The sequence below is a fragment of the Triticum aestivum genome, chromosome 2B (genome assembly GCF_018294505.1).
Source record: "Triticum aestivum cultivar Chinese Spring chromosome 2B, IWGSC CS RefSeq v2.1, whole genome shotgun sequence".
In the NCBI taxonomy this organism is placed as follows: Eukaryota; Viridiplantae; Streptophyta; class Magnoliopsida; order Poales; family Poaceae; genus Triticum; species Triticum aestivum.
The window spans coordinates 556,973,939-556,987,942 of NC_057798.1; the positions used below are offsets into that span (position 1 = coordinate 556,973,939).

The 14,004-nt window shown below is 45.3% G+C and overlaps 1 protein-coding gene across 1 annotated transcript; it reads left to right on the forward strand.

The window, feature by feature from the left end:
• Positions 1–1,467: 1,467 nt before the first annotated feature.
• Positions 1,468–4,282, forward strand: LOC123046016 (uncharacterized). The gene is made up of 2 exons (XM_044469292.1): positions 1,468–1,640; positions 3,027–4,282. Exon 2 carries the CDS (start codon positions 3,051–3,053, stop codon positions 4,041–4,043), a length of 993 nt encoding a protein of 330 aa, XP_044325227.1. The 5' UTR covers positions 1,468–1,640; positions 3,027–3,050; the 3' UTR covers positions 4,044–4,282.
• Positions 4,283–14,004: the final 9,722 nt, after the last annotated feature.

The following is a 14,004-nucleotide window of genomic DNA, read 5'->3' on the forward strand; positions in this document are numbered from 1 at the left end:
CTTTTATTGCCGTCTCCCTTCTTGGGCCTCTTCACTTCCTTACTCGGAGAAACATAAACGGGTGGCATCGGAGGCACACCCGTGGGCTTCTCTTTCACCACAAGGACTGAGGATTTTACCACCTCTTCCACTCTTGTGGTTTGCATGCCTACCATTAGCGAACCGCTTTCGGTAGACTGCCATTTATTGTTTCCCGTCGGTGCCCCCAGCACCCTGTTTCCCGATTGCTCAGCTTTATCGCTTGGCTCTGCCGTATTTGTATCACCTGGAGCTGGCTCTGAGGCCGCCCCCCCATCATGTCTGCGAGGTTCATTCTGTTGTGCATTGAAACGCCAGCTTTGATTTGGATTATATTGCTCTCTTCCCCGGCCTCTTCCTCTCTCAGGCCTTGGGCCACCTCGTCCTCTCTGAAAACCATAGCCACCTCTTCCAGATTGCCTGAAACGTACCCCATCAGCCAGTACAAAATCTCCCCATTCAAACTTCATTGGATCGTGAACTCCATCCCCGCACTCCTCGTGCCAATGACCACATTCGCCACAGTTATTGTAGAACATCGGAAGTTTCTCATACTTAACTTGGTATCTTACCACCTCATCTCCCTTTCTTGCAGTTACGAACCTTCTAATTTTTGCATTAATGTCTATCTTTACCCTGACTCTGACAAACTCACCAAAGAACCCTGCCGGTAACTTCAGTTGCACTTCCTCCACTTCCCCAATACGTGATGCCATCCCTCTAACAGCTGGTTCTATCAGGAATTTGTCAGGAAGCCGATGAATTTGAGCCCACACCGCCAGCCTGTCCAGCTTGATACCGTCAAGGTTTTTGAAACCATCGTACTCGGCCATGATGACTGCTTGATCTCTAAACAGCCACGACCCCTCATTCATAGCTTTGTTCCAATCCCCCAAACATCCAAACTGGGCCGTAAATAAGTTTTCCTTTAGCTTCCTCCAAACAACCAATTTCGCCGGGTTCCACGCAGCACGCATGTCCCCATATAGAGCATTAGGGCTGAAAGATCTTGTAGTATGAACTCTGGCAATAGCCAGCCACTTCGCCGGCTCTTCCAGATCCGGCAGTTCCTCTTCCCACACAAAAGCATCATCCTCCTCCTCATGCAGATTCAGTCTTGCAAGAAGTTCCTCCGTCGTCTCCTTCCCCTGCCTTCCCTGAGTACTTGTTTCCGCCGCCATCGGAGATCCAAACTGTCTCCTCGTCGCGCAACTAGCCAGGCGGAGTCGCAGCAGAAACCTGCCCCGAGCCCGAGGAGAAACCTGGCAAGAGAAACCCCCGTAGGGGAGGGAGAACAGCCGGCTGCAAGCACCGGCGTACGTCGAAACCCTAGGTCGCCGCCTTAGGGGAGAGAAACCCTTAGTTACTGCTCCAGCTGTCCAGCAAGTTTTTCACAGGGTCCAGCAAATAGTTACTGCTCCAGCTGTCCAGCATAGGCCCACGGTGCTTATAGTTGCGTATTGGGCCGGGTTGCCCCTCCAGTTCCACCCTCTTCTTCGCCCAGGTTACTGAGCGGAGCAGAGCCGCGACCGTGGGTCCGCCGTTTCGGAGAAGAACTGCTCGGTGGTTTCCTCACCTCCGAGGAGCTCCGGCCGGCGAGAAGCCCAGGGGAATCAAATCAGGTTAGCCTCCCCTCTGTTCCATCTATACGTTGCTTAAGAACCAGGCCCGAACAGAAGGTCGCAGCAGGTAACAGCGCTAGTGCGAAATCTGCGGATCTGATAGGATTCGAGGGTTTGGGAATGTTTAGAAATGCTCTCGGTGGTTCTGGCGCCTGCGTTTATCACTAAATCTGAGAAGGGAGACGCGGGGGATGGTTTGAGTTACTTCGTAGCTGTATACTCTTATGATATGTGAGGTTCGGTTGCTGAAGGATCATGTTTTTTAGTGGTTACTGGCGACCTGTTGAGTACTAGCCAAAAAAAGAAGAACAAATACATCCTAACATGTTTATAGGTTGTAGGTTTTGCCATCAGGCATAGCTAAATGTGCATACTATGTAGTCAACCGATATGGGTATTTTGGTTGGTTTTCCATTTTGGTTCTGTGAGTACAGAGCTTTTTACAAATCTGTTACTACAGAGTTTATTCAAAGTTGTGCAAAAGGACACACACTTACTGCACAGATGTGTTAAATAGCTTGGGAACCTCAGTAACCCTTTGACAGATTGTGTCCGCACTGAAGAGATCGGACTTTAGGTCTGTGTGTAAAGTAGCATCTCCATATCTCCTGAATTGTTGAATTCAGGCCTAAGTAGGTCTTGACTTTCATGTAATTTAAGCGGGGGAGTTTATATGTCCAGGGTTGTAACTCATTCATGATTTTTTGTTGTATTCACTACTTAAATCTCACGCATGCTATATAATTATTGCAAGTTTTAAGTTTATTCCTAAGTGCTTAGGTACTCCCTCCGTTCCTAAATATAAGACCTTTTGGAGATTCCAATATAGACTACATACGTATATGGACATATTTTAGAGTGTAGATTCACTCATTTTGCTCTGTATGTAGTCCATATGAAAATCTCTAAAAGGTCTTATATTTAGGAACGGAGGAGTATTTATCTTTTGGCTTCAGTCTTGTACCTGGAACTGTAGAGGCATGTAGTTAGCCTACTTGACTCTTGTTAAACTTTAGGTTTGATAGCAACTTGTCTTTAATGAGGTGCAGCTGAGTCCATTTTTTGGTTGCATTTTTTACCATATTTCCTATCTCAGAAGTCAAAAGTATGCTTCCAGTTACAAGTTAACTATTACTCAAAAACAACCAGAAGTGCTGAAGCTGGAGTTCCTTACTCATAAATCTGTTAAATAAGAATTATCTCAAAAGTAACTGCAATCATGGTTTTCTGTACATCATTGAATATTTGATCTGCCTGTGGATTCTGCAATTCGTCGTTGTGACATCATTGAATATTTGAGTTTATCTTAACTGCTAGATACCTGACCTCTCCATGGTCCAGACATTGGAGGCACTAATTTGTTTCACTTCTTTAATTATTTTGCAGTGTTGGAATTTCGCATTCTGTACCATGGCTTCTTTGCTCTGTTCACAGATAAAACTAAACAAAGTATATGTTAGGAGGCAGGTTCATGAGAATAGACTTACGAGATTGCCCAACTCTCTTCATTGTAGCCCCTTGCAGTTGGGCCACTTTAAAAACACTGCATTGCGATGCACTGAGAATTTGCCTTGGGAGGCCTCTCTTCCGTATGCTTCCGCAGAGGATGATGCCAGCATCATCATGGGAACAAATATTGTTGAAGCTATTGATACAGAAGAAGCTCCAGAGATTCCAATCCTCCAGAGTGACCAGGATGTTGTGGACGTGAAGAATGAACCTTCTAAGCAGCTAGCAACATTTAAGCTGCCAATGTGGCTGTTAGGGCCTTCAGTTCTGTTGGTCACCGGTATAGTTCCAACTCTGTGGCTGCCATTGCCTTCAGTGTTCCTTGGCCCTAACATCGCTGGCCTTCTATCCCTAGTGGGACTCGACTGCATCTTTAACATGGGAGCAATGCTGTTCTTCCTTATGGCCGACGCGTGCGGGCGTCCAGAGAACAATTCGTTCGACCTGACAAGGCAGATCCCAACTTCTTACAGAATGTGGAATCTAATCGCCAGCGTACTAGGCTTCGTTGCTCCTCTGGCCCTGCTTTTCGCGTCTCATCAGGGAGCTCTGCAGCCGCATCTACCATTCATTCCGTTCTTGGTGCTGCTTGGGCCATACCTGTTACTACTTTCAGTGCAGATGCTGACCGAGACGCTTACATGGCACTGGAAATCGCCTGTCTGGTTGGTGGCCCCTGTCGTTTACGAGGGCTATCGGGTGCTGCAGCTGATGAGGGGCCTCCAGCTGGCCGGCGAGATCGCTGCGCCCGGGTGGATGGTGCAGAGCCTTCGTGGCTTGGTGTCCTGGTGGGTGCTGGTCCTTGGGATTCAGTTGATGCGCGTTGCCTGGTTCGCTGGGCTCAGTTTCGCAAGCAATCCGAGCTACGGAGTGAGCGATGATGTGAACAGATAGGTTTCTTCGTGCTGCTGTGCTTCTGCTGCTCACTGCACGATAGAATGGGTGCCATGTTAGTTCTGGTGCATCTGCATTTGTCAGATGCAGTGCACGTAGAATAAAAAGTGTTTTGACCGATAGAAACTTTGAATCGTGCATCTGCTGTGGTATACAGATAAAATGGAAATTGTACATTGCCGTGATGCTGAACAGTGGTGAATATGAGTGTGTAAGAAATACTTTACTTGAATATAGAATATACAGCTGTCTGTGCCTCACGGAGGCTTGTTGCCATGTGAAAGGGTACGGTATCCTTCATTCATTCACATGTCGTGCGCTGCCAGGTGACATTCGTGTGCAGGATATTAAAGAAATCTCAACTGGCTGGGTGTGTCATGTGGGATTGCAAACAAGCGAAGAAAAACCAAGTCATGTCTTTCTCAGATAGTTCTCTTTGATCCAGATTAAGCAGCGTACTACGCAAAGTTGCTAAACACCCGACCTAACCATGCGTCGTGAGATGCGTACGGTTTGCCTACTCTGTTGAATTTCAGAGAGCAACTGTGCAAATGTCAAAAGGAATCAGCGAAAACTAGACTTGTCAGGCACACGACAAGCCAAACGACGCCGGCTTAAGACCTAATGAGTTGATTCAACACTGTTGGCGTGGGATCGATTGTGCAGGTACAACTAAAACCGTGCAAAGAGTGGGGATCGCCGAAGCACATGGATGTCGTTTGCAAGATTTAGGCATACTAAAATATGCATGTCAAAATCATTTTTTTTTCAAGGATACATCAAAGTTGATGTATCGAGATCATAGCTAGAAGGCGCCAAGATGGCGAAACAACCAATTACAAAGAGTCCATGGCCGCAAGGGCCAACACACATCTAATGCTAATTACTCGCTACTCTCCACCCTTTCTACCCTAACTGGGAGCGATCTTGGCTACCGTAGCAGAGATGCAGCCCTCCAGCTCTCCCCTTCCGCGTCGATCGTCTCGAGCACCTTGTTGACGGAAGGTAGAGCGCCGTTGAACACGACGTCGTTTTTGTGTTTCCAAATTGTCCATGCCACCAACGTGATCACCGTCCAAGCTTCCTTCCTCATCCTCGTCTCGGCGTTTAAAGAAGACCACCATTGAACAAGCTTCGCTCCGTGGGCAGGGGTCCATTGGGGTTTTCCCCAATTGCCTGTGATGTCCGACCAGACCTGTCTCGCAAACACGCATCCAAGTAGTAAGTGGTCAATCGTCTCTAGTTCCTGGTCGCATAGTGGACAGGCCGGCGGGTGCGGCATCAAATGCCTCTGCAGCCTGTCAGCCGTCCAGCATCTCCTCCTACCAGCGAGCCACAAGAAGATCTTGCATGTGTTCGGAGCCCGCGACTTCCACATTTGTACAGCACCGGCAGCTTCAATCCGTCCGGCAAAGTGTGCGCGATAGGCAGAGCGCGCCGAGAATAGCCCATTTGAGCCCCATATCCAGTGATGTTGTCCTGTATCTCCACCTCCACCTGGACAAGTTGCATTCGGTCCACCAGAGTGAGAAACTCCTGAATTGCCTCCACGCCCATATTTGGCGACACGTCCTGCCACCAACCTCTCGCGACCGCCTGTCCCACGGTTCTCACCTTGATCGCACTTCTCTTTGCAGCTTTGAACAGGTGTGGCATGATATCCTGTATGCGTCCCTCTTGCAACCACCAATCCGTCCAGAATAGAGTGGATTCACCGTTCCCAATGGTGCATTTGGTGGCTGCCTTGTATATAGCCATCGAGTCCGATGAGACCTGAATGTTGAATTTTGTCCATGGTCTGTCCATATCCGTCCTTGCCAACCATGGCCATCGTGCTCGGAGAGAGGTGTTGAGCAGTCGCAAGTTGTGCATGTCAAAATCATGTCTTCTGATCGGCCACGACTTCAAGGATGATGGCGCCATTCTTCACATGTCCTTTGAATTGTCAATTCCATGCCGTGGAGTAGTTCTTTCACTTTCAGTGCATATGCAATCAATTGAGCTGAGCATACATGCAAACCCACACACTTTGTTCATCTCCAAAAGTCTCTGAGTGTGCTGAGCATCGGGTGCTCTCAAATACTCTGGCTCAACACTTCAACCACGGTCTTTACAAATTGCTTCATACACTTGATGGAAGTGCTCTCTCCCATTGCCAATTGGTCATCAATCAAATATGTAGGAATACCAATATGCCATAATTTGTCATGCCGTAGTCATCTTCTGGATAGTGCTATGTACAAGATCTCCGACGCAATTCCTCCTCTGCTCGAAGAATCGACCATGCCGCTTCACACATTTACAAATCCGGAGCCTTCCCGAACCGGTGTCGGAAGTATCTCTCTTGATGCATTGGATTTGGGCCGAAATAATTGATCATCAGTCTATGGTGCCCATCTTATTTCCTCCTACGGATCACCTCACGGTCGACAACAGAACCACCATGCTTCGGCCCCTTGTTGTTGTCCATGTGCACCATCATGATCAAGCAATGTGCTCCTCTTCATTTCTCTCATATTCCTCTCTGGAGGAGGAATCATCTCACGAAGACGACTTAAACAAACTCATCTACATTAAAACAAATATTCGCATCACATTCCACTCCTATATCGCAAGAAAAAATGAAAAATGATTTCTTTTACCTTGGAGGCTTTCGTCGAACACCTAGTGGGCATGAAGGTCAATTCCGGGATGGCATGGCTCGTTATGGCCAATGAGGCATCGGGCCATTTGTGAATGGACCGGGCGTGTTCTTGCTGGCGTCGGGGATTGTATCCAAAGCCATCGTTGCCTCATTCATTGACAGCCGAGAGCTTCGGTGGGGTACCGAGCGGAACTAATCAACCTTCATTGTGAGGCTCGGTGCTGTGGTGGCCATATCAGACGGCAAAGGGGCAAAGAATAGCCGGATTTGCTGCAAATCAGGCAACGGCGGCACCCCAATCGACGACGACGACAAGAGTGGTGGTGGGCTTTCGGAGTGACGAGAATGTGTTGTTGGGACGGCGAAATTCAGCAAGAATCGACGTGTAGTTTTTTTTTATTAAAAGAGGGGGTTTCCCTCCGATTTCATTAACGAAATCAACGCCAAAGTAGTAGTTCACAACGGGACTGAGACGCCTAAAACATCTCCAGCCAAACAAGGTTCTGAAGCCAACAAAAGTAAACGGAAATAACCATAAGCAGAAGCTGCCAACAAGGATGAACAAGCCATAACAACAAAAGAACTCAGGAGCTACTATATGCTACTGCCACTACAGCTAATCTCCAACAGCCCCCAGCCTTCTCACGCTAGGCCTCCATCCCTGCGACGCCTTGTAGGCTTCACTTGCCACCTTCTCTATTATTTTTGCTGAAAGTGCGTTATATCGACTAGAGGGGGGGTGAATAGGCAATTTTTACAAATTCGTCACTGAGGAATTTCTAGGTGAAGAAATTCCTAAGTAACGACACACTAGCAGCGGAATAAGTACTCAGGCATAAGCATAACAGATGAAAGGATTGATATAGTTGACTAGAGGGGGGTGAATAGGCAACTAGCAATTTTTAGTTTTTCTTTACCAAATTAAACTAGCATCAAAGTAGGTTGTCTAGATATGCAACTAGGTGAGCAACCTATATGATGCAACAATAATAAGCACACAAGCAAGCAAGGGATATAACACAATATAACTTTCACAAGTAAAGGTAAGAGATAACCAAGAGTGGAACCGATGGAGATGAGGATGTGTATTATCGAAGTTCCTTCCCTTTGAGGGGAAATATGTCTCCATTGGAGCAGTGTGGAGGCACAATGCTCCCCAAGAAGCCACTAGGTCCACCGTATTCTCCTCATGCCCTCACACAAAGATGTCGTGATTCCACTATTGGTGCCCTTGGAGGCGGCGACCGAACCTTTACAAACAAGGTTGGGGCAATCTCCACAACTTAATTGGAGGCTCCCAACGACACCACGAAGCTTCACCACAATGGACTATGGCTCCGCGGTGACCTCAACCGTCTAGGGTGCTCAAACACCCAAGAGTAATAAGATCCGCAAGGGATTAGTGGGGGAAATCAAATTTCTCTTGGTGGAAGTGTAGATCGAGGCCTTCTCAACCAATCCCTAGAGAATCAACAAGTTTGATTGGCTAGGGAGAGAGATCGGGCGAAAATGGAGCTTAGAGCATCAATGGAGCTTAGAGAAGGAAGAGGTAGTCAACTCGGAGAAGAAGACACCCCTTTTATAGTGGAAGAACAAATCCAACCGTTATCCACCAACTCAGCCCACGACAAGCGGTACTACCACACGGGCCTGCGGTACTACCGCGGCGGACCGCGGTACTACCGCTGGCACAGCAGGGGCCAGGACTAGACCTGATGTGCTAAGACAGGGAGCGGTAGAACCGCTGGCGCGGTACTACCGCGCCCCCTTGCGGCACTACAGCAAGGTAGGGATAGTCAAGGCTGAGAAGGCACGGACATAAAAAATTACATCCATGACTACTTCCGCTGAGTTTAGGTCCATGCAAAAATCCGACACGGTACTACTGCAAGCCTGGCGCGGTACTACCGTGTAGGGCGCGAATGTAAAAAATTACATCTGCCCCTACTTCCGCTCATGCTGCTATGCCTAGCCAGAGCTCACGGTACTACCGTGCCCAAGGCGCGGTACTACCACGTAGGGCGCGGATGTAAAAAATTACATCCGCCCCTACTACCGCTCGGGCAGCAGCGCCTGTACCGAGGCCACGGTACTACCGCTCCGAAGGAGCGGTACTACCGTGAGCACTCACGGTACTACCATGCTGGATGCCGGTACTACCACACGGCCATGCGGTAGTACCGCTCAGGAGAGCAGTACTACCGCCTGCCTCAGTACAGCAACATTAGGAGTCCTTCATTTTGCCTAGACACGGAAAGACGGAGGATGTTACAAAGAGCCAAGGGAAAGGTGGTGCAAAAATAACAGACGTGTACGTGATATTCCACTCAAACCTTTCCAACGCGGACCCCCTCTTAATAGTACGGCTTTCCTACGACTCAAATCCACCGAAAAGAAACGTAGAGAAACGCCGTCTTCAATAGTCTTCGAGGGGCACCAAATCATCTTGTGTTTAGACATGATATATCTGAAATGATCAATGCACACGATTAGTCTGCAAAAGCATTATCATCAATCATCAAAACTACTAAGGGATAAATATGTCCTTACAATCTCCCCATTTTTGGTGGATTGATGATAATACGGGATTTGCACATGGGGATATAAAATGAAGCAACGACAAACCCACCATCTATAAAATATAGATGGGCTTCCCCTAGATGTGTGCACTCTGGAGAAGTGCTTTGGACTGCACGGCACACATACTAGGATCAACATTCCCCCTATATTTTATAGACAAGGCATCTCTTGCAACAATATAACTAACACAGAGCAAGTAGGCAAGATGATGAATATGAGCATAAAGAGAAGGGCACATGATGGCATAGGCTCATGAACTACTAAGTAACGAAGACAATAAGATATGCTAGAGTGCATATGTCTTACACCATATGATAGATAACTTGGTCTTACGAGCACAAACCAAATCAAAGCAAACGAGGTTCAACAGACCGAAAGCAAAGCGACAAAGCAAAACACACGACACAAGACGTGCAAATCCTACTCTCTCTCCCCCTTTGGCATTGAGACACCAAAAAGGCAGAGAGGACACCTACGACACAGGTGGTAGCTCAGGCTGAAAATGACTCCTCGTCGGTCTAGGCAGCGGGAATAGGCTCCTCCACTGACTCTGTCCACTGATACCCCTGCTTGGCTATCCAGCCAGCCTCCGGAGTGATGACTTCCTCTGAGCTACTGGTCACAATCTCTCCAAAGGTCCTCAATATCTTCTTATCACACTGGCGACTCTTCTTGGAGTCAACATGGGCCCTGTACTGCCCCTGGGTCTGCATGCAGAACAACTTCTTCATCATCTTCTTCAGCTTCTTAGCCTAAGAGGGCTCAGTAGAGGGAGGAATGTATCCATCATAATTGTCCTCATCCGCTTCCTCCTCCTCGATCTCATCCTCATCCACATCCATCTTGGCAGCCTCGGCCTCAGCACTAGTGGTGGTGTTAGGCCAATGGCTCTTGATGCGGAGCTTGATGGGCTCATGATGAATCCAGCCGGGGGCAGCAAACTCATCATCGGGATAAATCTTCTCCCAAGTCTTGGTGATCAAGAGAAACAGGTAAGGCCCATAGATGGGGACCTTACGGTTGAACACCGCAAACTGAAGCTCGCACCACATGATATGTGAGACATCAAGTGGTTGCGTCTGAGCATGACGCGCCTCCTCACAAAGGAGCATCATATCCACAAGATAGGCATGCACCTTGTACTTGTCATCGATGCGCGGGAAGAGGGAGTTGCGGAAGATCCTATGCATGATGTCAAGGAAGGAGTTCTGCACCCACACCTTCTTCTTACTAGGAAGCGTCTTCTCAACAAGGAGGGGCTGGAGCTTGTTCTTGTTAGCTGACTCAGAGTTGGCATGAGGGCGAACACCAATGGGTGTGTCGAGCCCCTCATTAGGAACCTGAAACAAATCCATGAAGTCCTTCCACTTAGCAGTCATTTGTTGACCATTGGTCATTGATACGTCTCCAACGTATCTATAATTTTTTATTGTTCCATGCTATTATATTACCTGTTTTGGATGTTTATGGGCTTTACTTTACACTTTTATATCATTTTTGGGACTAACCTACTAACCGGAGGCCCAGCCCGTATTGCTGTTTTTTTTTTGCCTATTTCAGTGTTTTGAAGAAAAGGAATATCAAACGGAGTCCAAACAGAATGAAACCTTCGGGAGCGTGATTTTTGGAACGAACATGATCCAGAGGACTTGGAGTGCAAGTCAAGAAGCTTCTGAGGCGGCCACGAGGGTGGAGGGCGCGCCCCCTTACTAGGCGCGCCCCCCTATCTCGTGGGCCCCTCGGGCGTCCACCAACGTACTTCTTCCTCCTATATATACCCACGTACCCCGAAAATATCAAGGGCGACCACGAAAAGCTATTTCCACCACCGTAACCTTCTGTATCCGCGAGATCCCATCTTGGAGCCTTCGTGGCCAAACGGAATGAACCTATGGCCCCCGGGTCTATCTTTTATCATATAAGCTTTCAATCTACTTTTATTTGCATCTTTACTTTTCCAATCTATATTACAAAATACCAAAAATATATTTATCTTATCATACTATCTCTATCAGATCTCACTTTCGCAAGTGGCCATGAAGGGATTGACAACCCCTTTATTGTGTTGGTTGCGAGTTCTTTGTTTGTTTGTATAGGTGCGTGGGACTTTTGAGGATCCTCCTACTGGATTGATACCTTGGTTCTAAAAAACTGAGGGAAATACTTATGCTACTATTGCTGCATCACCCTTTCCTCTTCAAGGAAAACCAACGCAAGCTCAAGACATAGCAAGAAGGATTTCTGGCGCCGTTGCCGGGGAGGTCTTTGCTCAAGTCAATACATACCAAGTACCCATCACAAACTCATCTCCCTCGCATTTACATTATTTGCCATTTGCCTCTCGTTTTCCTCTCCCCCACTTCATCTTTGTTGTTTTATTCTACTCTCTTTCCCAATCTCCTTCTCTCTCTTTCGCTTGCCCTTTTTCTGTTTGCTTGTGTGTTGGATTATTTGTCTCCATGGCACAAGATAATACCAAATTGTGTGATTTCTTCAATACCAATAATAATGATTTCCTTAGTACTCCGATTGCTCCTCTTAATGATGTTGAGTCTTGTGAAATCAATGCTGCTTTACTGAATCTTGTTATGAAAGATCAATTCTCCGGCCTTCCTAGTGAAGATGCTGCTACCCATCTAAACAACTTTGTTGATTTGTGTGATATGCAAAAGAAAAAAGATACGGATAATGATATTGTTAAATTGAAGTTATTTCCGTTTTCACTTAGAGATCGTGCTAAAGTTTGGTTTTCGTCTTTGCCTAAAAATAGTATTGATTCTTGGAACAAGTGCAAAGATGCTTTTATCTCTAAGTATTTTCCTCCCGCTAAGATCATCACTCTTAGGAACAATATTATGAATTTTAAACAACTTCATCATGAGCATGTTGCCCAATCTTGGGAAAGAATGAAATTGATGATTCACAATTGCCCTACTCATGGTTTGAATTCATGGATGATCATACAAAAAATTTATGCCAGATTGATTTTTTCTTCTAGAAATCTTTTAGATTCGGCCGCGGGAGGCACGTTTATGGAAATCACCTTAGGAGAAGCTACAAAAATCCTTGATAATATCATGGCTAATTATTCTCAATGGCACACCGAACGATCTACTAGTAAAAAAGTGCATGCTATAGAAGAAATTAATGTTTTGAGTGGAAAGATGGATGAACTTATGACATTGTTTTCTACTAAGAGTGCTTCTATTGATCCCAATTATATGCCTTTATCTACCTTGATTTAGAATAATAATGAATCTATGTATGTAAATTTTGTTGGTAGGAATAATTTTGGCAACAATGCTTATAGAGGAAACTTTAATCCTAGACCGTTCCCTAGTAATTCCTCTAATAATTATAGAAATTCCTACAATAATTCTTATGGTAATTTTAATAGATTGCCCTCTGATTTTGAGAATAGCATGAAAGAATTTATGATCCCTCAAAAGAATTTTAATGCCTTGCTTGAAGAAAAATTGCTTAAAGTTGATGATTTGACTAGGAACATTGATAGACTCTCGCTTGATGTTGATTCTTTGAAACTTAGATCTACTCCTCCTAAGCATGATATCAATGAGTCTCTCAAAGCTATGAGAAATTCCATTGACGAGTGCAAAGAAAGAATCGCTAGATTGCGTGCTAAGAAAGATTGCTTTATAAAGGCGTGTTCTTCTAGTTTCCATGAAAATAATGATGAAGATCTTAAAGTTATTAATGTGTCCCCTATTAGATCTTTGTTTTGCAATATGAATCTTAATAATGATGGGACTGGAGATGAGTCAACTTTAGTTAAAAGGCGTCTCAATAATTTGGAGTTTTTAGATCTTGATGATAAATTTGGTAAAAGTGGGATTGGAGAGGTCAAGACTTTAAATAGCATTGAACCCACTATCTTGGATTTCAAGGAATTTGATTATGATAATTGTTCTTTAGAAGGTTGTATTTCCTTGTTGCAATCCGTTGTGAATTCTCCTCATGCTTATAGTCAAAATAAAGCTTTTACCAAACATATTGTGGATGCTTTGATGCAATCTTTTGATGAAAAACTTAATTTGGAAGTTTCTATACCTAGAAAACTTAATGATGTGTGGGAACCTACTATAAAGATTAAAATTAAAGATCATGAGTGTTATGCTTTATGTGATTTGGGTGCTAGTGTTTCCACGATTCCAAAAACTTTATGTGATATTCTAGGTTTCCATGATCTTGATGATTGCTCTTTAAATTTGCACCTTACGGATTCCACCATTTAAAAGCCAATGGGAAGGATCAATGATGTTCTAATTATTGCAAATAGAAATTTGGTGCCCGTAGATTTATCGTTCTTGATATAGATTGCAATCTTTCTTGTCCTATTATTCTTGGTAGACCTTTCCTTAGAACGATTGGCGCGATTATTGATATAAAGGAAGGGAATATTAGATTCCAATTTCCATTAAGGAAAGGCATGGAGTACTTCCCAAGAAAGAAAAATAAATTACCTTATGAATCTATCATGCGAGCTACCTATGAATCAAGTGTCAAAGATGGCACTACTTAGATCTATCCTCGCTTTTATGCCTAGCTAGGTGCGTTAAACGATAGCGCTAGTTGGGAGGCAACCCAATTTTATTTATGTTTTTGTTTTTGTTCCTGTTTAGTATAAATTTTGCATCTACATTCTTTTTAGATGTGTTTTCATGTTTTATTTAGTTTTTGTGCCAAGTAGAAGCTATAGGATAACCTATGGTGATAGTT